This window comes from Sminthopsis crassicaudata, chromosome 6, assembly GCF_048593235.1.
Source record: "Sminthopsis crassicaudata isolate SCR6 chromosome 6, ASM4859323v1, whole genome shotgun sequence".
Classification (NCBI taxonomy): Eukaryota; Metazoa; Chordata; class Mammalia; order Dasyuromorphia; family Dasyuridae; genus Sminthopsis; species Sminthopsis crassicaudata.
In genome coordinates this window covers 217,517,846-217,543,971 of record NC_133622.1, presented here as the reverse complement: position 1 = coordinate 217,543,971, position 26,126 = coordinate 217,517,846, and the positions used below count along the sequence as shown (strand labels likewise).

Below are 26,126 nucleotides of genomic sequence, written 5' to 3'. Positions count from 1 at the left end.
GAAATCATAATTGATTTCCTTATCTTACATCTTTCCCTACAACAATCCATCCTCCATTGCCAAAATGATTTCTGTCAAGTATAAGTCTGACACTGCCACCTCTTCCTAATAATTCAATAAGCTCCAATGGTTTGTTCCCTATTGCCTCTACATCAAATAATAGTGGTTTTTAAAGCTCTTCAAATCCTGGATCTTTTCTACTTTTCTAGGCTTCTTACATTGTGTTCCCTTTCACACTTTCTGAGATTTAGCTAATTGGCCATTTGCTATTCCTTGAACATCAACTTTTGCACCTGACTGTCCCCCATGTCTAGAATGCTGCCCCTTTTCACCTTCACCTTTTAGATGAAAGATAGTTCCTCTGGCTTTCTTCAAAACTAAACCTTCTGAAGAAGGCTTTACCTTGTCCCCAAGAGCTACTGATGTTTTCTACAAAAAAAATAATTATTTTCCATCCACTTTACATCTATTATATCTTCATCTAGTTATTAACTATGGACTTCTCATTAATATATAAATTCCATAAGAGAAGGATCTGTCTTTGCCTTCCTTTGTATTCCCAGGACTTAGTACATGACTGAATGGCAGTTGAAAAGTAGCCTATATAAACAGCTGGTTCTTAAATCAAGGCCTAGCAACTTTTAAAAAGAAATAATGCCTACATCTTTGAAAAACATGGATGTTTCTCTGATAAGAATTTTTATGTCTTTTAACTCTTGCTCTAAGGAGGGTATTTCATGACTTACTAGTACAAATCCCTCCCCCCTCCAAAGTAGTAAATTGGGTGAGTAAGTTAGTAAGTTAGTTAGTAAGTTAGTAAGACCTAACTCAATGAAAATAAGGGATCATCGACTTAAGAGTAGATATAATCTAGTTTACCAAGCTGGTTCTTACAGACAAGGAAAGTGAAATCCCCAGAGATAAGCACAGGTCCTCAGACTCCAAAACCCAATTAGAGAAGTTGGAAGTAGAAAATTTAGGTGTAGTATTCACCTATAATACAGTCTATTTTGAAAACACTGATCTAGTACAACCATTATCTATCTCATGAAACTATTCTACACTCTCTGCAAAAACTATTATTTCAGTTTAAAGATCTTTATTGACAAGGAACTACCTACCTTTCACTTTAACTCTTGTACTTATGGTATTTGCTTAAAAGACTCTGAGTGACTGCTAAGACACCCCCTGAGACAGGCCATCCTACTTCAGAACAGCTTTTTGGTTAGGGATTTTTGTGCAACTTTTGCAACTTTGCAACTTCACCAACTCAATCTAATTCTTCCCTTTGGAGCCTAAGAGAAAAGTCTAATCCTTATTCTACATCTCCTAGAAAATGATACCTCACCATCAACACGTTATCTAATGTAGTCAGGGCCAATAAGCAAAATAGTGGGATTCAAAATAAAAATAGCTGTCATTTATATAAGAACTTTACAAATGTTGTCTCATTTGATCCCACTACAAATATGTAATTGAGGCAAAACGAGGTTCTCTGACTTATATAGTCAATGTCTGAGACAAGATTCAAACTCAGGTCTTTCTGAATCCAAAGGCGATTATATATGTGTGTGTGTGTGTGTTTGTGTGTGTGTGTGTGTGTGTGTGTGTGTGTAGATGTATGTAGATGTAGATGTATATATGTGTATGTGTGTGTGTGTCATTAGATTTGATCTGTTTTATTTATATATCTATATATATATTATATATGTATGTAATATATATAAATATAACAGATCAAATCTAATGATGATATGACTGAAATCTAATTTTAAAAAAACCTGAAAATTACAAAAACCCAGTCAATTACCAACTTATTTAAAATAGCATTCAACACAAGAAGACCTCTCTATGACAAAAACATGTGGATAGTTCTTTGGAATTCATTAAATTGTGGTTAGAAATATATCCACTTGTTGTTTAAGGTAAGAACTATGACTACATGACTTACCTCTTGGGGTTCTAATTAAGAAAAGGAATGAATGAAAAATGAATTACCAAGTGCAATGCATTACACAAAACAATTTTCAATAAACCCACAAATTGTGAAACAAGCATCTAATCATTGCAGGAACAAGTAGCAAAATATGTAGATGGCTACGAAGCAAATATAAAAAATGAAAGCCATTTTTTTCAGAATGTTTATGCTGCTATTCGTGGATTTTTAACTAAGCCCAGTTCACATTTGTTTTCCTGAAAAGTCAAAGACATATAGCAGTTGTAAACATAACCAAAGGTTGACTACTCAGTCAAATCCCTTAAAAAGTATCTATGAATACTTTAGAAATAGTAAGATGTCTATGATAAACTTTGTCTTTGCCTACCATCTTTGTTTCTTTATCATCATGGAAGAAAAACAAGTAGAATGAAAAATATCAAGAACACAGGATTTCTTTTCATGCTGATGTAAAAACAAAGATGTTGACTGAAGGTTTTGTTCTCTAATAATATATTCCTAAAATAAAATTCTCAGTTTCACCTCAACATCTGCTAGCAACATAAACTATTCTTAGTCCCAAACTTCCATTCTATTAATGTTATCATCATTTAAATATTTACCATCAAGTATGCTTTCCTTCTGCTAATATTACTACCTGCTAGTTTCAACTAAAAGTAGTAAGCATAAAATAAAAGTAAATAAAAAATGAACAGTAAAAAATCTGTAATAGATGCTTTCATTTAAATAAAAATAAAATGAATTAAAATATCCACATTAAAGACCTGATTGCTAAGCACTAAAATCTTTTAAATTATTTTGAATTGTAAGGAAATTTTTTAGTTCTATTCCTCAGACACTGCCCTAGGAAATTCTAAAATTGTAGGGCCCACATATTGATGTTCTATAAGAAAAAGTGATATTTTCTCTCCTAAATACTACATGTGGAATATATATATATATATATATATATATATATATATATATATTTCTAAATCTGACAATTTTTCAATAAGACTACTCAATTAATTTTCTCTGTTTTGCACCAGAATTTCCCTAACCTTTCCCTTTATCAAGGAGATATTTAATAATCACTTAGGAAGCATTTGTGGGTTCTTCAAATATATTCCATATACAAAAATGTTTTCTGCCCAAATACCTTTTGGGAAGAATATGCTTCCAGTAAGACTATTAAATTTACTGCATTCATCCCTCTCCTGGGGGAGGGGGGAGCTCCCCCCAGACCCTCTGAACTTTCTCCACCAGCAGGGCAACAAGTACCTTCTCTCCTCCTTTCCCTTTTCAATTCCCTTCCAGGTATGTTTTTTCTATCAGAATGTAAGCTCCTGGAGGGCAAAACCCACCTTTTCTCTTGCGTATTTGTATTTAGCACAATGTTTTGTATCACTAGTGAGCACTTAATAAATGCTTGTTGATCTAAACAATATGCCTGAAGACTCTTTTTCTTCTGCTCAGTTTCTTGAGTTTTATTGCTCTTTTCCTTTTTTGTAACACAGCTAATAAGGGAACATATTTTGCATGAAAGCATATATATGATATCAGATTCCTTGCCTTCTCAGTAGGTGATGATGGGGTAGGCAGGAGGAAGAGAATTGGGAACTCAAAAAAATTCTAAATGAATGTTAAAAATAAATCAATTAAATAAATAAACAAACAAACAAAACCCTGTCAAGTGAGAAGGTAGGATTATGAAATCTAAGATCCCTTCTAAACATTACTACCAATTAGGAGAAAAGAGGTAGCACAGGTACCAGTTGTTTTAATAAGCAGGAGAGAGGAAGAAGAACCTTTCAGATATTTAAGATAACATACACAGAGGCACAGAAGCAGGAATAAAATGTTTATGAGAGGAATAACAAGGAGTCAAGTTTGGGGAGAACACAGAATCCGCGAGGGGGAGTGATATGCAATCTGTAAATGAGAGATGGAGCCAAATTATAAGGTGCTTTCAATGGCAAACTGAGAAATTTTAATCTGCTCTTAATCTGTGGTCTATGTACTTTTTAAAAACATACCTTAATAAAATTGACTTCCTTTGAAATCTGCATGCATTTAACTTTCTTCATTTTAAAACATTATCCTGGGAAGGGTAGGCAGGTTTCACCAGACTGCCAAAGGAATTCATGACAGTGAAGAACCTGTGTTCTAAAGGCTATGAATGGGAGAGCCCTGAAGATTCCTAAACAGAGAACCTGGTCAGATAAAGGTTTTAGGAATATCAATTTGGTAATCACATAAAACATGGATTAGTAAGGCAAAGAGAGATCAATTAAACAACTGTTGCAATCATTACAACAAGATATATTGTGATCTCCAGTTAGAATAGTTAAGGTGGGAGTAGAGAAAGAAATGGATACAAGAGAAAAGAAGGTAGAATCAGCATTTGATAAGTAATCGCACAAGGTGGCTGAGTGAAAATTTAAAGTTCAGGATGATTTCTATGTGGCAAAACTGGGTAAATGGAATGATAATGGTGCTATAATCTATAATCAGAAATAAGAAAATGAGGAAGAAAATCACACATAAAGGGAAAGAGCATGAGTCTTGATGATGACTTTGATAAGGCTATAAAACATACAAGTATAGAGTTCAGCTCAAGAAAGATGAGGGCTAGATATATAGATCTGAGATTGATTTCTATACAGATGATATCTGAGTCCATGTCAGCTGATGAAATAACAGACATAGAATACAGAGAGAAGAATTCAAAATATATTCTATACAATCCAATCACTACCTATTTCATTCTACTTCCCTTTATGCTAACAGTCTTTGAGTTGTATATACCAGATACCCTTACTTCCTCAATATTCCTTCTCTTCTAAAAAGCTTCATAGTAGTCCCCCATGTTGCCCAAGTGTTTTCCAGAGGCCAACAGTAGACACCTAATCTGAAAATTCCACTGCCATTTTGCAAGTTCATTCTCTTTAACCCCTCTATAGACCTTCTTTTTCACCAGACATTCTCCTGCATCTTTGACATGAAGACACTACATATTTATGGCTCTTCAATCTCTCTAAAGCATACATACTGTTCCGTTTCACTACTACTCAATCTCTTCACAACTCTGTATTGCACAAAAGCCTGACCTTTCTCAAAAGAGATGTGGCAACTAACTGGATATGTTAGTAAAATCGAAAAAGGAATCAAGGATGAATCTATTGGTTGTGAACCAAAAAGAATAGAAAAATAATGGTGTAATCACAAAAAAAAAAAAAAAAAAAAAAAAAAAAAAGACAGTTCTAAAGAGGGTTGAGATGGGGGAGGGGAGATAAATAGGATCTTTTCTGGATATGCTGAATTTAAGATACCTCAAGAACTCTCTAGTCTAGATTGTCTTTCCAAATTCCCAACCTGTATCTCCAGCTCCCTGTATGATAGTTTCACTTAAATTGCAGGATCAGCAATTGAGAGCTAGAAGGGACCCCAAATGCCATCTTTACAAAGTCTTTCATTTTAGAGGTAGCAAAACTCAGGCCCAGGGAAGCAGGATAACTTGCCCCTGATCACCCTGTTAATAAATATCAGAGGCACAGTTTGAACTCAGATACTTAAAGATTATTCGGATTACTCAAGAGTAATCTCTCTTTTCAACACATCATACCACTTCTCACTAGAAAACTCCAACAAGAATTCCAATTTGACATATCTATAACCAGGCTCATTAGAGAAAGATTTTGTAGTATCTGTTGATAGTACAATCATTCCCCGAGGCAACCACAGTTTTTGTTAGAGTTACTCAGAATACTTCTACAGCAAAAGGTTTCTCAGATGGATTTTAATGGAAAATTGAAATAAAGGCCCACTTGGTTGGTTCCTATATGCACACTCATATGAACTAGCTCTCTCCTCTCTCTCTGTTTTTCTATCTCTTTCTTTGTTTCTATCTGTCTCCCTCTATGTGTATGCCTGCCCCCCCCCTCTCTTCTCTTCTCTTCTCTTCTCTTCTCTTCTCTTCTCTTCTCTTCTCTTCTCTTCTCTTCTCTTCTCTTCTCTTCTCTTCTCTTCTCTTCTCTTCTCTTCTCTCTCTCTCTCTCTCTCTCTCTCTCTCTCTCTCTCTCTCTCTCTCTCTTTTCTCTCTCTATCTCTTCTCTTCTCTTCTCTTCTCTTCTCTTCTCTTCTCTTCTCTTCTCTTCTCTCTCTCTCTCCCTCTCTCTTCATCTAATAACCTAGTTTTATGTTTTCTGTCTTTGAAAGATTTCATTAATCTATCTTTTCTTCTCTATTCCCACTATCACCACCTGTGTACAGTCCTGAATATCATCAACATGTATTCAACCAACAAGCATTTAGCAAGTGCTTACTGTGTGTTAGATGTACATTAGGGTACAAAAACAAACCAAAACCAAAGCCAGGTCCTTCCCTCAAGAAAACTACATTATAATGGAGATTGATATGTGTATGCAGATCAGTATATACATAGATATACACACATATGCACATTATAAATGTATATACATATGTATAAATATTAATATACATAAATATACATGATAACATAGTAGATGAAAGCTATTTAGTTCTTTTAGTTGTATCCTATTCTTTGTGACCCATTAAGGATATTTGTGGCAAAGATCCTTAAGTAATTTGTCATTTCCTTCTCCTGCTTACAAATGGAGAAACAAGAGATAAATAGGGGTAAGTGACTTGCCCAAGATCCCACAGCTAGCAAGTGTCTGGGGTCAAATTTGAGCTTAGGTTCTCCTGACTCCAGGTCCAGCTCTATCCACTGCACCACCTACCTGTCTAATGTTTATTATAGCTATTGGCTATTGGCTATTGGCCATTTTTACCCTGTAGGCAGTGTAAACATTTTCAAGAATAGGGACTGAAAAAGTATGAATATATTTGGTAGCAAATTCAAACTGCTGATTCTTTCCTCACTAGCAGTATACAACAATTTCCTAGTCTTTCAATCTACATTTCAATCTTATTTACAGAGACACTATGAAATACTGTCAAGGAATCTCCTCACCTATTAGTTATTCCATGAAAAAACTGCAATCCATTAGTTTAGAATGACATGGTTGTTCATCTCACACTGATCCCAGGTACTCCCCAATCTAAAGGGCCTTTCTGAGATATACTGAACTCCATGATCTCTTCTTCACATTTTACAGTCAGTACTGTACTGAAGCATGGAGAGAATGAAGTATGCGCAATTAACTCCTGATTCTCCCAGTTACTGCTACCTGGCCAGCCTTGGCAAGTTGCTTATTAATCTCTCTGATTCAAATGTAAAAGGAGGGAGTTGGATTAAAAGACCTTTGAAGAATTTCCAGTTTTAAATCTATGATACTATGGACTTTTTAAGTATGTTCTGGTCCTTTACAAAGAACAGTTGGTTTATCAGGCACAGATAGTAATCATTTGGTTTCTAAAATATGCCTTGTATATAATAAACACAAAATAAATATTTCTTAACTTGTTACAAGATATAAAATTTTGAAGGCTAATAGACAAAGTGGGAATGAAAATGAACAGAACATATTAGAAACAGAACAATAATCTAAAAATTCACCAAAATCTTTACATCCTATCTGAGGTTCAAATAAAACATTTAATTTTAGTAAAAAGTATCCCAATGTTTGCTCCTTGTAGATCAACTATAATCAGATTAAGGAGGCCTGAGTTGTGAAATAAATTCAGCAATCCCATAACATTTGGTAGAATGCTAGCTTACTAAAACTCACATAGAATTCTAGGACAAAATAAAAGTAGTTCACATTTACATATTGTGTATATGTAAATTGCTTTAAGACAGACTATAAGAAATGTATTTAGATTTTTAAAAGGACAAATAGAGATTCTGTATTGACATCTACTTTTGGAGAATTAAGAGCATGAGCATGATGCAGAACATATTTGAGAAAATCACCAGACAGGAAGAAATGAGTTCAAATCCTATAGCAGACAGTTCTGTGTAACCTTCAATAAGTGACTTAATCTCTCTGCCTTATTTTTACTATCAATAAAATAAGGATAATAATAGTATCTGCCTCCTAAGGGCTATTATAAGGATAAAATGAATTTTAAAAATTTTAAGTAATTTGTAAGCTTAAATATACTAAATAAATGCTATTTATGGTAAATAATAAAATTATTACAATTATTATTAATTGCTCAGAAAGGAAACTGCTTTGCCAACCTATGTTTTGGAAGGGATATATATATGTATATATTTTATGCATATATTAAAATGTATATATTATGTTGTATGGTTTTAAAATAGATAACTTACGTGATTATGCACAAAATATATATGACAAACTATCGTACACATAAAATATTTATATTGCAGTACTCTAGAATTCTCTCTTCTACTTATCAATTTAAATTGTAAATTTATCATTTAAATGTGACTCTCTATATGTACATATATTTACCATTTAACTGTTTGCTTATGTAACTATACATGTAAATTTTTAGCTTTAATTGATGAGTAGGGAAGAAAAATTCAGAGTATACTAATGTAGAAGGGAAAAGCTATGTTTTAGAGAAACAAAATTAAGAAAATTATACCTAATATATTAAATTATGATGAAGTCATTCTTAAAACATTTAATGTAAGCCTGCTACATTATAGATTAGTATGATAGGTAATAAATTATTTAATTTAATAAGGACAGGAATAAGCCTATTTGTAGCTTTTCAGCACATAAAAATATGCCTACTTCTGAAATTTAAAGAGCAGGACATTTAATGGACAACATCTACACATTCTTGTAGGTTAAGTCATCAAGTTGGCTGTATTATAAAATACTCAGCAAATAATATAGCTTAGAAATGAAAATAAAAACCTTAGCTATCTAAATCAGGATCAATGGTTAGCAGGAATAGTGAAAGACATGACTCTAGATGATATCAATTGTGAAGTAAACAACATGATTGTGTCTTTGGCATCCCACCACCTCTCCAGTCAATTTTGTCACTCCTAATGCTACCAGCTCCCTAAGGCACCCTTCAGGAACCAATCCTTCAACCTACTCTTCTTCTCAGGTGGTTGAAAAATATCTCAGCTAAGTGTTAAAGTGCTCAATAAAATCAGCAAATCCATATGAAAAACTATTATGTGTAATTCACTCAAGAATACGCAGAAAGCCCAACATCTAGTCTCCATTCCCAAAGTAAAGAAGTAGTTGCATTAACTAGTAATTACAGTGTTGGCTGATAATAGATGAACTTAAGATCTATTCAAATTATGTTATAAAAGGAGACCCTTGAAGCTGAGATCAATGGAATGAAAACTGGTATACTCATTATAAAAACAGTCAATCTTAGAAATAGAATCCAGGTTGTACAGAAAGGTAAATTGCATGGGAGAAAAGGACTTCCCCTATAATTTTCCTCTACTTCCTGATTATTAATTCTTCTTTCAGGAACAGAACTGGCCTCAAAGTCCATGAATATTCAATCAACCCATGATCTCATACCATGGTCTCATAAATGTGAGTGTTCCTTCATTCAAAGCAGATCTCAATCCCTCCAGGCTCTATTGCATCTACTAATAATCATATCAAATATTGTGGCACTCTCTTCTGATTCTTTCCATATTTCTTGAGTATTTGCCCAATACTTAGGGTTCTACCTTATTTCCTTGATTCTCATTACATAAAGAGACTACCTCCTCTTCTGATTTTACACATTTAATGATGATTTTTACAGTACATCAAACTACAGAAAATTCTTCATTTTTTACATTGTAAGTGGCATGCCTCACAGAATTCAATAAGTAAACCAAGAAGAAATAAATAATAGATTGTTTTTATTAAAAAAATTATCCATATATTCACATGTTCTTTTGATATTTCCTACAGCCTTTAATATAACATTAACTCCTTATTCCTACAACCTTTAACACAATATCAAGCCCTTAATAACTATATAAGATTTAGTAAACCGGGAAAAGTATTTTCAGAAAGTAGTATTTTTCAGTTATAGTTATGGGGAAAATTTTCAAGTCAGAAGGGATATACAAGATTGGAAAAAAGGGAAATTGACAATTTGATTATATAAAATGTAATAGTTTCTGCATGAACAAAATCAAAGTTAGTAGAAGAGTAGTTGTCAAGTGGGAAAAATCATTGCATTTAGTATATGAGATAAAAAGTATGATACCCAAGCTGTTATATAAGGAATTTATAAAAACATACTAGATAGCAATTCCCCCAAAAGATAATTCAACAATTCAATTCTGTGTTAGAAGCAGGAAACACAAGGACAAAAATGAAATAACATATGAAATATGCAGACTAAAAGATGAACCACTTTCATAAGAAAAACTATGAATTATCAAAAACGGCATTTGCAAGATTTCTCCAAATAAGTCAAAAAGAAATGCTTATTAAAACAGTCCCATTGTTTTGGCAAAAATGATTTTTTAAAAAATGGAAATAGCCAACACGGTTGGCACCATGGGAAGAAAGGTGCAGCATACAACATACTGTTAGAGGAGTCAAATGTCCTGGAAATCAATTTCAGTTTATTGGGGGGGGGGGGAGTTGCTATACTATTAATTAAACCCCAAAATACCATTTTGGCCATATAACCAAAAGATGTAAATCACAGAAAAGTTTTATATTTGGCACATTATGTAAAACATTTTACTTATTGTAGTAACAAAACAAAAACAGCCAACCTTGAAAAAAGTGGGTGCTTCACAGTTATGAAATGGCTAAACAGTTGTAAATAAAAGGTTCAAAGCAAATAGCTCATCCTATTCTCTGAAAAAATGCTCTCACTTCTCTCAACAATTCAGAATCTTCACTTGTTCTCTCTTAATGCTTTCTAGATCATAATATCCTAAATCTAGAGCTACAAGGAACCTCAAGAGTTTATCCAATCCAACCCCTCTCATTTAAAAATTTTGGAAAGGAGACCCAGAGAATTACCTAGATTTTTAGAGTACATCATTTATGTGTACAGATGAGCATTCCAATGATATATATTCTGGTGTCATAAGAAAGCCTTAGCACAACATGTCACATAAACTTCTTGGCTGATATCATAGGAGAATAAACTGACAAAACTGACGTATATTTTCACCTTAAAGAAAAAAATATTCACCCACAAAATATACCAACTCAACAACAAGCTAAAAAGCTTACCAACATTTATTTAAACATTGGAATAAAACAAATTACCCTGACTACTTAATCTAAACCAACATCCAATTTACTTTGGCAGCTCATTCATACTCCATTCCATATCAAATGAAAACATGAAATCTTGGTGTATAAAATATACCACTTCACTGGAGGCTATTCATCTTTAAATAAAATATGCTCAGAATGTTTGTCAGAAAATTGAATAAATTTAAACTCATAAATTTTCACAATACATAGCTACTGTCTTGAATTTAACTGAATCTATACTTTCAACAGGAATAAAATTTCCTCTTTCATTTATTTTAAAGTTCGTAAATAATAGTTCATCAGTGGATCTTAGTTATAAAGTTAACAACCCAAAAAACAATAATGCTATAGTAAACTAAATAAATTAAGAAATCTATTATACATAAATTTTAATGTGACTCCAAAACTGAACAAAAATGCAAAAATGCAAATATTTTAAAGATACACATTTCAAAAATACAACATGTATAATCATCTCTCTGCATCAGATACTGAACAACTTTTATTATATGCTATATCTAACTAAAAGCAGAGCTTCTTAGAAAGATTTATTTCTTGCAACTCTGATCATTCATAAAATAGTAAAGGAAAGCAAAGGGGGAAAAAAAAAGCACAAAGGCCTCTGAGCAGTGATGAAAATAGCTATAAAATTTATATACTTTACTCCCCAGGAAAGAACTTGCATCTACAGTCTTTGGCCAGAATTGTATAAAAATATTATTTCCCACTTATTCTATATCTATTTTTTGTTTGCAAATAGTTGTTTGCATATTGTTCTCCCTGCTCTTTGAGAGCAAGGATTCTTTCTTTTTTTCCCCCCCCTTTCTTTGTATCCTCAGTGCTCAGCACAAGGCCTGGATTTTAAGAGGTGTTCACTTAATGTTAGTTGACTGACTTCTTCCTGCAATTATTTTTGTTTGAGTATCACAATGTGCAATGATCAATATGTCAAGAAATGTTTTTTCTTGTCTTCAAGAAGATGATAAAAACCAACCCCAACTTTTCTTTTACCTTTCTTTGACTCTCCAACAATTATCTTTGGGCCATTTACCAACTTAGTTTCAATTTCTTTCTTCTGGTATTGAGACTGTCAAGGTTGAGAAGATTCAACCTTCATCAGACAAGAATATTACATTTAAAACATCAATCATCAAGTTTCTAGGTTATTCTAAATACTCCATTCCTTATTTTCTGCTATTTATCATAGAGGGTCATTTTACATTGTTCTATGTTTCATCACTGTTTAATCAAAATTAACCCCAAGTGATTACCAAAGAGTTAAAAGGGGAAAAAAAGGATTAAGATGTGAGGGGGCATGGCAGAAACTAGGCATGGACCCACATTTAACACCACATACTAAGATAAGATCAAAATGGGTCCAAGATTTAGGCATAAAGAACAAGATCATAAATAAATTAAAGGAACATAGGATAGTTTACCTCTCAGACTTGTGGAGGAGGAAGGAATTTGTGACCAAAGGAGAACTAGAGATCATTATTGATCACAAAACAGAAAATTTTGATTACATCAAGTTAAAAAGTTTTTCTACAAACAAAACTAATGCAAACAAGATTAGAAGGGAAGTAACAAATTGGGAAAACATTTTTACAGTTAAAGGTTCTGATAAAGGCCTCATCTCCAAAATATACAGAGAATTGACTTTATAAGAAATCAAGCCATTCTCTAATTAATAAATGGTCAAAGGATATGAATAGACAATTTTCAGATGATGAAATTAAAACTATTTCCACTCATATGAGTGTTCCAAATCACTATTGAGCAGAGAAATGCAAATTAAGACAACTCTGAGATACCACTACACTCCTGTCAGATTGGCTAAGATGACAGGAACAAATAATGATGAATGTTGGAGGGGCTGTGGGACAACTGGGACACTGATGCATTGTTGGTGGAGTTGTGAAAGAATCCAACCATTCTGGAGAGCAATCTGGAATTATGCCCAAAAAGTTATCAAAATGTGCATACTCTTTGACCCAGCAGTACTTCTACTGGGCTTATATCCCAAAGAAATACAGGGACCTGTATGTGCTAAAATGTTTGTGGCAGCCCTTTTTATGTGGCTAGAAACTGGAAAATAAATGGATGTTCATCAATTGGAGAATGGTTGGGTAAATTATGGTATATGAATATTATGGAATATTATTGTTCTGTCAGAAATGACCAACAGGAGGAATACAGAGAGGCTTGGAGAGACTTACATCAACTGATGCTGAGTGAAATGAGCAGAACTAGGAGATTATACACTTCAACAATGATACTGTACGAGGATGTATTCTGATGGAAGTGGATATCTTCAACATAGAGAAGAGTTAATCCAATTCCAATTGATCAATGATGGACAGAAACAGCTACATCCAGAAAAGGAACACTGGGAAATGAGTGTAAACTGTGAGCATTTTTGTTTGTTTGTTTTTCTTCCCAGATTATTTTTACCTTCCGAATACAATTCTTCCTTGGCAACAACAACAACAACAAAATTCGGTTCTGCACATATATATTGTACCAAGTATATACTATAAGATATTTAATATGTATAGGAATGCCTGCCATCTAGGGGAAGGGGTGAAGGGAAGGAGGGGAAAAATTCAGAACAGAAGGGAGTACAAGGGATAATGTTGTAAAAAAAAAAAAATCATCTATACATATGTACTGTCAAAAAAAAAGTTAAGATTATAAAATCAATTTTAAAAATTTAAAAATTTAAAGTTTTTTTAAAAATTAAAAAAAAAAGATGTAAGGGGGCATCAATGAATTGGGGAATGACTAAAAAAAGCGTGGTATAGGAATGTAATGGAATATCATTGTGCTGTAAGAAATAATGAGACAATTTCAGAGACTCCTGGTTAATATGAAAGACGAGGAATAAAGAAACCAATCTGAACAACAATAACAATGTAAACAAAAACTAGAATTATGATCAATGAAATAATCAACATCAATTAAATATGTCCAGAAGACCTATGATCAAGCATGTCATTCACTTCCTAAATGGGAGGTGATAGACTAAGGATGCATAAATAGATATAGATTGTTTTACATAATTGCTGTATGAATTAATTTTGATTGTTAATGCTTATTAGATAATTTTCCTTTCAATTTTTTAAATGGGGGGGAGAGGCAAATTGCAAGATGAAAGGAGAAATAGCAATAGTAATCCCCCCAAAAAAGAGGGCCATCCAAACTTTTTTTAAAAGGCATTGAAGAGAAGAAAAATTTAGAAAGAATAATAGACAAGTAAGACACTTTTGGAAGTTTTTTGGGTGAGGCAATTGGGATTAGGTGACTTACCCGGGATCACATAGTTAAAATAAGAGAGTTTGAAAAGTAATGTGCAGAATTCATTTTATTTTTTTCTTTAAAGCAAACAGTACAAAATGGAGATTCATAATTTCATCACACAGAATCCATATGTAAATCCTCTTTTTGGGGGGTATATAGGTAAGAATAAAAACATAAAATGACCTTAAAAAAGATCCTAAAATTTAACAGTGCTCTTTAATATACAAAGTTAACTAGAGACTTTATGCGGGATGGATTTGGTTTTAACCACCTGAAAATGTTTTATTTTTTCCAAAGGCATTCTTAATACATAGTCTGCTTAATTCAGAGATAATTGTTAAGCTTCATTTTTACAAGGTTTACCCTATAAGATTTGAAATAAAGATCTATTTTGTTACTTTTTCAGATTGATTTCACTAACTTCTTTAAGAATTCAACAAAGATATGGTTATTTTACCAAAGATAAAACAAATAAGTAATTATAATGACTAGAAATTAAACTGTGCCAATTATGTCAATCATACTATTTGGATTATATGTCTTCCATATTGGGTTAAGAAGAAAGCATCTATCATATAAAAGACCAACTGTTTATTTTAACATAGTTTCAATAAATGTATTTCGTTCCCATCCTATTGTTAGTTTTGATTACTAGACTTTTTTCACAAGTTGAGTGGAAATCTAACTCCTTTTAACTTTTACTCATTAGCACTATCTTCTAGAACTATACAGAGTAAGTCTAATTTCTCTATTTTTCTAATTTTATAAGACAATCCTTCAAATGTTTGAAATGTTTTCATGATCCACAACCAAAGTAATTCCAAGTCAAGCAAGTATTGCTCATATGACAGTTTCTAAACTCTTCACAATTCTTGTTATCGTTCTCATGATGTACTTTTCTCAATGCTCTTCATAAAATCTGGTTCCCTGAAGTGAACATGACACTCCAAACATGTTTTCTGAGCTCAGAAGTCTTTGATCTAAATGGGGATCCTCCACTTCTACATATACCTTTCTAAGCCTAGTGAGAGCAAAATTCTCTCTTGTGAAAGGTAATAAGAATAAACATGAGAAATGGGATTTTTGTGCAAATCAGGTTGTGAATTTTTAATAATAATTTACTATACCCAAAATGGGTAGAGAAATAGGACCACAAATAAAATATATCTTCAAACCAGTGTTTTTAAGCACCTCAAATACATAAGTGAACAAATAGCACACATAAAAGTAGACATGAAAGGAAATGAGTAGCAATAACAATTAATAATCTTTCTATTCACTAAGTTCTCAGCAAGAAAATTTTTTTTTAAAAAATGTATACTACCTCCCCCAAAAGGGACAAAAATTAATATAAGACAAAAAAGGAGTACACAAAACATTACTAAAAGATGAGTAACCAATAGCTCTGCATCTTGGCTTATTGTAACATAAAGCATGCTACTGAAGCTCTCTAATATGTATAAGAAAATGATGGAATCGACTTTAGCCCTTACCTCATTCATTGCCCTGTGGAAAACTTGCCCAGCAACAAGAAACTTTGCTCAGTATCAAAAGATGTTCTTTTTGGACTCTGGTGATGTGACTAATATTGTTTACAACCTCAGAACTATGAAACATGTAACACAACCGAAGCCCCCTGCACCTGGTTGGGTGGACAAACACATCCTGCTTTTCCTATTTCCACATAAAAACTAACTCAATCAATTTAGAAACTGGTATAAATACGGGAGTCTTTATCTGTCTAGGTTGTTGCTGGTCTCTTAAGAACTAAACTCACCTCAGTGCTTGCAATAAAATCTGCCTTGACTGAGAATCTACTTGTTCCATAAAATTCTTTTCCCAAGCAACCTGATTGATCCTGCCTATTTTTATTAAAAGGTAGTAGCAAAATAATGACGAAATAAAAATGCAATGTTTTGAAAACAAAACAACAACAACAAAAAACAACTCATAAGGTCAAAGAATACTTCCTACTATCCTTTACAAAAACAGTATGGCTGTTGGAAGAATAATGGTAAAAGGCAGCAGCAATTCACCAAGACAGGAGCTATGATTAGACTATTGATCAGAAACTAGTGTTGACCTAAAAAAAAAGTAACTAGTACCTAGCATGACTCATGTGAATGTGCCATGTGACTAGGAAAACAGCATTTGATTTTCTTCTTTTTATTTCTACTTGTTTTTCTCATAAGATGGGCCTTATTTTTCTCCTGAGATATTTATTTCCTAAACCAGAAGTTATTTCTAAGTATTTAAAATAGTATATGTAAATATCATACCTTTAAATATGGGAAAGCTAAATCTTTATAAACTATATTACTATTAAAATTCAGGCCTTTTTATATATTCAATCCACTGCTTTTCTTTATTTTCTAAACAAAATGAATATTGGGGGGAAAGGAAGAAGTTTATAGTCTTTCAGGCTTCCCAAAGAAAACTTCAAACTAGAGAAAAGAAATGTAAATATACTCAACTCAAATATGTTAAACAAAATGATGGTCACATAATGTCTCACCTCCTTTTAAGTAACTGTAGTAAAGAGGAAGAGTTAATAAGATGACAGGAACAAATAACGATGAATGTTGGAGAGGCTGTGGGACAACTGGGACACCGATACATTGTTGGTGGAGTTGTGAAAGAATCCAACCATTCTGGAGAGCAATCTGGAATTATGCCCAAAAAGTTATCAAAATGTGCATACCCTTTGACCCAGCCATACTACTACTGGGCTTGTATCCCAAGGAAATACTAAAGAAGGGAAAGGGACCTGTATGTGCCAAAATGTTTGTGGAAGCCCTTTTCATAGTGGCTAGAAGCTGGAAGTTGAATGGATGCCCATCAATTGGAGAATGGTTGGGTAAACTATGGTATATGAATGTTATGGAATATTATTGTTCTGTAAGAAATGACCAACAGGAGAAATACAGAGAGGCCTGGAGAGACTTACATCAACTGATGCTGAGTGAAACGAGCAGAACCAGAAGATCATTATACACTTCAACAATGATACTGTATGAGGATGTATGCTGATGGAAGTGGATTTCTTCAACATAGAGAAGAGCTAATCCAATTCCAATTGATTAATGATGGACAGAATCAGCTACATCCAGAAAAGGAACACTGGGAAATGAGTGTAAACTGTTATTTTTACCTTCTGAATCCAATTCTTCCTGTGCAACAAAAAATTTGATTCTACACACATATATTGTATCTAGAATATATTGTAATATATTTAACATGTATAAGACTGCCTGCCATCTGGGGGAGGGGGTTGGGGGAGGAAGGGAAAAAATCTGAACAGAAGTAAGTGCAAGGGATAATGTTGTAAAAAAATTACCCATGCATATGTACTGTCAAAAAAAAAAGTTATAATTATAAAATAAAATAAAATAAATTAAATTTAAAAAATAAATAAATAAATAAAATGGAAAAAAAAAAAAAAAGAGGAAGAGTTAAAAGAAAACTGCCAGAATACCAAGGATATTTTCAAGGCAATAGATTTATTTTTTGTCACAATAATAAAAATAATTGTCTTCAGGTACTAGTTGAATACTTCATTGTGTCATAAAGGTAGTAACCTCTCAGCTCTAACTGGTCCTTTCAGTCTAGAAAGGTTTTAAGCCAAGATCTGACAACAGACATTTGTAGATTGTCTAAAGACAGAAGTAAATTAGTTTGCAGAGGATGCTTACAAGAAGTCTGGCTATCCAGTGATAAATTTCTTTGGTCATAGTACCTCTTAGAACTTTTCATTAATACAAAGAAGTGATCTATATTGGTAAAAGTACTATCCACGTGAATGAAATCATAAAACCCTCCTTTGAAGACCATGAACAAGCAATTCCATTCCATCCCACTTTCTCCATCAGATTTTTCCTCTCAATTATCTTCAATCTCTCCTTGTTTGCTGGCTGCTTCTCTACTGTGCACAAAATATTGCCATGTCTTCCCCATCCTCAAAAAATCCTTATTTTATTCATCCATCTCCACTTGGTATCATTTCATCTCTCTTTTTTTGTGGCTAAACTCTTTGAGAAGGGAGTCCATAATCATAATCATCTCATCTTCTCTCCTTGCACTCTCTAAACCATCTATTTTTTGTTTCAACTCATCATTCAACTGAAATTGCTCTCATCAAAGATGATCTCTTACAGACTACATATAATGACCTTTTCTCAGTCTTCATTCTCTCTCTCTGCAGTTCTCAGCAATTGATCACTCTCTTCTCCCTAATGCTATACCCTTCTAGGTCTTCATGAGCCTAATTCTACTATTTGTCTTCCTACTTACGTAACTACTCCTTTTCTTTCTTTTTTTAATAAAGATTTTTTATTTCATTTACTTGTTATTATTATTATTTTTGCTGAGGCAACTGGGGTTAAGTGACTTGCCCAGGATCACACAGCTAGAAAGTTTAAGTGAGACCAGATTTGAACTCATGTTCTCCTGACTTCAGGGCTTGTGTTCTATCCACTACACCAACTAGCTACCACTAAAGCTTTTTATTTTCAAAACATATGCATGACTAATTTTTCAACATTAACCCTTACAAAACCTTGTGTTCCAATTCCCCCCCGCTTCTTCCACCCTTCCCCTAGATGCCAAGTAATCGAATATATGCTAAACATGCTACAAATATGTTAAATCCAATATACACATTCATATTTATACAATTACCTTGCTACACAAGAAAAATCCAATCAAAAAGGGAAAAAAATGAGAAAGAAAACAAAATGAAAGCTAACAACAAAAAGAGTGAAAATGCTATGTTGTGATGTGCACACAGTTCCCACAGTCCTATCTCTGGGTGTAGATGCCTTTCATCATCACAAGATCATTGGAACTGGCCTGAATCATCTCATTGTTGAAGAGAGCCACGTCCATCAGAATTGATCATCTTCATATCTTGCCATTGCTGTGTACAATGATCTCCTGGTTCTGCTCATTTCACTTAGTACAGTTCCATCTCTTCAGACTTCTCAGAAATCATTCTGCTGATCGTTTCTCACAGAACAATAATATCCCAATACATTAATATAACTTATTCAGCCATTTTCCAACTGATGGACATCCATACCACTTCCAGTTCCTTGACACTATAAAGAAGACTGCCACAAACATTTTTTGCATAACTAAGTCCTTTTCCCTTTTTTATAATCTCTGAGATATAAGCCCAGTAGAAACACTTCTGGATCAAAGGGTATATACACTTTGATAGCCCTTTGGGTATAGTTCCAAATTGCTCTCCAAAATGCTAACCATTCCTTTTCAACGTCATTTGCTGGACCTTTACCCATGGCATGCAAGCTAACTGTGGGTTTCTCCCAGGGCTTTATTCTGGACCTTTTCTTTTCCTTCCACATTTCCTGACTTGGTGATCTCATCAACTTGTGTGAATTTAATTAACACCTCTCAAATCTTCATATCCAGTCCTAACCTCTTTGATGATTCTAGTCCTTCAGCTTTAACTACCCACTGAATATTCTGAACTGGATGTCCTGTAACTACCCTTTCCTATCTTCCCTATTGTTGATACTGGGGGCCTCACCAACCTCACAATCACTCATTCACAACCTATGTATGACTCCTCACCCCATCTCTCCACCCCAAAATCCAATCTGTTTCCAAGTTCTATCCATTTTACTTTCCTGGCATCTCTAACTTCTGACACTTACTTCTGGCACTATTCCAGTGCAAAGCCTCATACCAGTATTGTGCAATGCTCTGATTTACTTCATAGCAACAATCTCTCCTCATTCCTTCTATCCTATATTCACCTGTCAAAGTAATTTTTCTGAAAGTGCATGTCATATCCCTACTCAAAGACTGGTGATTTCCAAATACCTCCCAAATCAAATATAAATTCCTCTTGTTTTCACAGAAACTTCATACTCCAATACCCCAACTTTGCAATTATCTTACCTTGTGTCCAGCCCTCACCTTTCATCCCAGCCATTATGTACTCTGCAATCTAGGGACTCTAACCTCCTTGCTTTTCCCTGATTAGACTATCTCCCAACTGCAGGCATATTTTTTCTTTTATTCCTTGCACCACATTCAGGGAACATTCTCCCTCCTGACTTCCTAACTTCCTTTAAATCCTAGCCAAAATCCCCCTCACCATAAGAAGCCTATCCTGATTCCCTTAACACCAGTGCCTTCTCTCTGTTGATCATTTTCAATCTATCATATATCTACTTTGTTTGTACATTGCTGTTTTCAAGTTCTCTCCCTCATTAGTGAGTTCCTTGAGAGGAAAAATGATCTTTTCTCCTTTCTTTGTATCACCACCACTCAGCACTATCTGGCATATAGCAGGTGCTTAATAAATGTTTACTGACACATTGAATATGGCTTTCCTCAGGATGGATATAGATTACTTTAAAAAACAAGCTATTACAGCTAGATCACAGATATTATAGAACTTTTTTTGACTACCTTTTCAACTTTAGAGAAAGTATTTCAATTTAAAACTATGTATATGTGTGATATATGTTTACACATCTAGGGGGAAAAAGGGGATCTCTGAGGTAATTTAATCCAATGAATTATTCTTACATACGAGTAAAGTGTACCTGAAAAAACTTATGTGATTTGTGTACGGTGAAACAGGAATTGAGTAGCACAGCTAAGATCTGAGCCCAGGCCAGCTCATTTTAAAGGTTCATTCAGCATTATCAGAATCATAGGAAACATAAGCACCAAAGAGTCACTCTTATTTTCCTATGAAAAAGGGATTCTGTTCCACAAAATTAAAGAGTTGAGCAAAATAAATGGGACTTCTTTCTCAATCTAATCTGTTCAATAAGGAGATCTTGTTTAATAATATGCCACAATAATGAAAACAAAACTTGAAAAGTTACTAAAAATTCAACTTTTATATATCTTCTATAACCTTAAACAAATTAAATAATATTATATAAATTGCCTCAATAGGGAAAATGTATTATTTAGCAATTGCTGGAAACATTTATACAAAGGAGAGAACTTCTAAATATTAAAGCTTTCAGTTATTTTTTGACCTTTATTGACCTATTCAAATTCTAAATGTTAAAGAAATACATTTTAATAGTTAAAGTTTCAAATTCTGTTATCCTCCAATTATTAATTAGTTGATTAATAATTAGTTAATCTACATAATAAAGCTAAACCATAAACTATGATTAAAAATCACATCTTATATTTCTTTGGATATCTTAAAGTATCTACAAATGATAGGCACTTGGCCAGTACTTAAGACATACTTTATTACAAAAATTATGTACTTCAGTATTCATAGAAAAATTTCCTTTTTAAATATCAAAAGATATTTTTCAAGGACTATACATGAAAAGTTACATAAAATCATAAATAGAAATTGATGTTTTATGTTCTCAAATTATCTTAACCTTTACCTGTATTTCTAGAAACTATCTCTTTTTAAAAAATAGCTTGCTTTCTTACTTTTCTTTATAACAATATGGTAAAACATTATAGTTATTCCACAAAACATGTTCAGCTACAGTACAAAATTCAGACTAACATTTCTTTTGAAAGTATCTAAAGAGTTTCAGCCATTATTGCCTCTCCTTACAATGAAAATCAAGCACTGATGCAGTGTTTAGGAAAAACTCTTAAGCTGGATCCTGGGGCTATCTTCAAGATGAATCTTAATTAAGTACAATGTTTAAATGGGTCCTAATAAAGTTTCTCAATTTAGTTCCTACTCCTTTTTTTTTCCTTTTCCCCAAATTTCTTACATAATTTCTTTCAGTTGAACTACTTAATGAATTCAATTACAAAGGAATGATAAAAAAAAAAAAAAACACAAAACCAAAAAAACACCTGTTCAGTTCCTTAAGACTTTTAAAGTAGCAGGATGTTTGGAAGTAACCAAATATTTGCCTCTAGCTTTTTCCTTGCCTTCTCCCACAAGAAAGCAGAATCCAAGGGGGTAAAAGTTCCCAACAAAGAAGGCTGATCACTGATGGCCCTCAGATAAGATACTCCTACATGAGTAGCCAGATGGAGAAAAACAGAGAAAAAATGAAATGTAAAGATTCTTGAAATAGACAGTATACCCTGAATGCCTGCTAAATGAGGATTCAGTATTTCTCAGTCACTCATATGTATCTCTAGTTTTTTTATGATCATGAATTCTCTTGGCATTTCATGCAAAAATGCCTAGAAGGTAAAATGTTTCAAAAATAATAAGTGAGACTGCTGATGGACATGGGATATCAGAATTCTTGTACACTCTAATACGATAGCTTTATGATAGGTTTAATTCTATTTCATGCATTTGAAATTCTGTCGAACCTTACTAAATGTCACTCAACTATATTCAACAAGCAGTCATTAAACAAAATATTTTGTTAAGTGGAAAAAAGTGCTAATTTTATTTACTTTCTTTTGTAGTTCATTTTAGGGGTTGTACAATTGAACTTTTTAAAAAAAACCATGTTAATATTTTGAACTTATTTGCTAAGTCAGCAAAATTCTCAATTGTAACAACAGTGTTGATGGTAATAATACTGAATGTAATTAAATGGGTGATGGATAAGTAAAGCATTATGACTGATAGTTTATGGGAGAAATGGATTTAGGAAAAAGAGTTTAGATATAAAAGAAGCAAAATCATGACTTCTGAATTACATGGAAGCTTTCCTAGTCTAAAGGTTGCAAAGACTTTTTATTGCACTAGAAAATTTAAAAACTGATAAATCAAGCTGCCTATGCCACAAAAAACACCATATTTTTTGTTTGCTTGTGTTTTTTTATATGTATCACAATACTTTCTTAGACACAATATAATTTCATATAATACAGTATTACAATATGTTACAAATATATTACAGTAATAGCTTTATATATACTTATATTTATACTTAAGATTTGCAAAGTACTTTATAAATATTTCATTTTATCCTCACAACAACCCTAGAAGATGGATGCTGTTATCCCCATTTTATAGATGAGGAAACAGAAGCAGACCTAGATATGACTAGTCCAGAGTCATGCAACTTGTCCAAGGCTGAATTGGAACATAGTGAAACCATATGTATCCACACCTGTACCCAACACAAAAGGTTTAGTGTTAGGATTCTTACAAGGTACTAAGTTGGTTGTCTAATTTAGCATGGTACTTAACAGTTCTCTAGTTCAAAGTTCACACCTTTCATACCTTTAAAAGAGCATATAAAAGAACAAGCCCACTGGAAGCTCCAGGAGATTCAGAGTAAAGATTCATTCCCACTTCAACCTTTGTGCTGGCTGGAGACATTCGGACAAGAGCTCTGGGGAACCAAGGAGAGAGGAAGGCCTCCAGAAAACTACCTGAACCCCAAGTGAAGGAGATAAGATTTTGGAAGACAGATCTCTGGGAAGGAGTTGGAAAAGGGTATGGTGGAAATTACTACAATATTAAAAAAAACCAAAAACTTAGTTTAGGGAGAAAAGAACATTAAGTTCCTTGAGGGCAGAAAATGTTTTTTGTGTTTTTGCTACTCTTTGTATCCTCTGAACTGAGCCCAATATCTAGTACATTGTAGGCACTTAATGAAAGCTTGTTGATTGATATCTCACTTTAAGGTTTACAAAATACCTTAAAAAAAAAAAAAAAAAAAAAAAAAAAGTTAAGTGTGATCAAGGGAAATGTACCTTAAATTCTCTGATCTTTACTTCCCTCATCTATAAAATGGGATAATAATTTCTGCCCATTTTCCTCCACCATTTAAGGACCAAATGTATCAAGGCTTATAAGGTACTGTCTCCAAAAAGCAGCTATTATTTATATTACAATGACATTCCCTCATTATTCCAGAGACATATAGTTATTCACAACAGCAGAGCAAGGCCTCAAGCCAACATGGAAACATTATAGGTCATCTCAGAGATGGGAGAATATTACTAAGAGAGGAAAAGAACAAAGAATGAGGTCTCTAGCATGTTAATTCTTGGGAGAGGATTTAGAATAAAACAGGGACAAAAATCATACAAGATAAGACCTGATTCAAATTTAATTTGCCTCCATGGAGAGTTATTGAAACTGGCAGGGCCTCAGACTCCCATGATAATGAAATGAAAACTCCACCAAGATTGCCATTAGCCCAATTTTTAAGGAAAGGAAAAGGATCTTTAGAGGATCAAAATGGAGAATAACTTTACTATTTTTAAGTTCTTTGTAAGCTAAAGCAGCTCTAAAATTAACACCAAAAGTAGTTGCTAACATTTTGTCAGAAGGATAACAACAATTAGGTTATGAAAATATTCACAGTAATTTCATTCAATAATTACATGCAGAGTCCAAAGTCTTGAGATCTCACCTTTCACTACCCTCAACTATATAGATTTTCTAAAAGTATAAAGAACTATACTGTCATCGAGTTTTAATGAAGACTAAAGAGTACTTTAAGAAATCTAGTTAAATAAGTATCAGTTCCTCCATTCTTCCAAATATCTTTTGCAAAATTACCAACTCAAATTCTGACATTTTTACATTTACATCTATACTTGTAGATAGTCAAGTTTGTTTCTAGTTGAATATTGGAGTAAAGAATATAAAATTATGTTGTTATTTACATATAACAGAAAAAATAAGGCAAATTATTGTGCTTGAGTGGGTTAAATTTTAGAAACATTAATCATTTTCATTGCCTAAATTTTATGCTAGCAAGCAGTTCATAAATATTTTCTGATCAACAATCAACTGTCAAAGTTTGACTAAATATGACTCTCTAAATATTAAATAAAATTAAATATGGATGGCTTCTCTACAGTAGCTGAAATATGAAAAAGAATATATGCCAAAAGGGCAGGAAGTACTACTTAATAGATTTAAATAGATTTAGCTGAAAATAGCTGTGTCTAGTGTAAAAAGCCAACTTTCCAAAAGGAAAGAGATAATTATCAAAATATAGAAATTATAAAATAACTTTTCAGAAAAAAAGTATTAAACTTGCTGTTCTAAAACAAATGTTTAGTTATAATACAAGTTCTAACATTTGTCTTTCAAACACAGATTTGGACATCCTCAAAATTATTAACTCTACAAGGAAACCAGTTAACTCACCTGCCCTGGTTGTGGTGCTAAGCAATCAATAACTTCATTGACCATCACTGGTATGTGTGATTGTTTCATAGTTTCAAGATTTTCACTTTGAGAATGATGCATTTCCTGATCTCTGGAAACACTTGCATGCTCTTCATCTTTAAGTTCATTGTACCTGCTGACTGAAGAATGCATTTCTCTGGGGCATATGCCTATATTAAATATGCCAGTTCCAAAATTGTATGGAAAGAATCCTCTGTAGATTCTGCAAAGATACTGATATCGAAGCATATTGAAAGTTCATATGATCTGGGGAGAGGAAAATGATCCAAATTAAAATTGTAATTTAAATAATACTTGCTGAACAAAGTTTAGAATCCTGTCGATTTCTGTATCTGCCAATCAAATTTAAAACTATCAAGAAAAATGATTATGTCAACATTCACTTGAACATCTTAAGCAAGAAAAATGTTGAGTCTTCTTATATGGACAAAGAACCTAAACAAAATCCAGAGTCTAAAAATGCAAGTGTTGGCTTGTCAGATAAACCATTAAAACTGCTAGATATTTTCTAACAATTAAAGATCTGAAAATTAATTACCTAATCATTTTTTGAAGAATAGTTTTAGAATGTTAATCAAATCTATGCGTATAAAGCAGTTGGATGCAATAACATAAGAAATATGGTTTAAGAAAGGTGTAATCT

At 33.0% G+C, this 26,126-nt stretch overlaps 1 protein-coding gene across 4 annotated transcripts in view; it reads right to left on the bottom strand.

Annotated features, from left to right (window-relative positions):
- METTL15 (methyltransferase 15, mitochondrial 12S rRNA N4-cytidine) overlaps positions 1-26,126 on the bottom strand; it is a 181,648-nt gene that overhangs the window by 150,936 nt on the left and 4,586 nt on the right. For all 4 annotated transcript variants that reach the window (XM_074274203.1, XM_074274201.1, XM_074274204.1 and 1 more), the window contains exon 2: positions 25,442-25,729. In XM_074274203.1, the coding sequence (XP_074130304.1) occupies positions 25,442-25,711 (270 nt within the window). In that variant the 5' untranslated portion in view covers positions 25,712-25,729. The remainder of the gene's footprint in view (positions 1-25,441; positions 25,730-26,126) is intronic.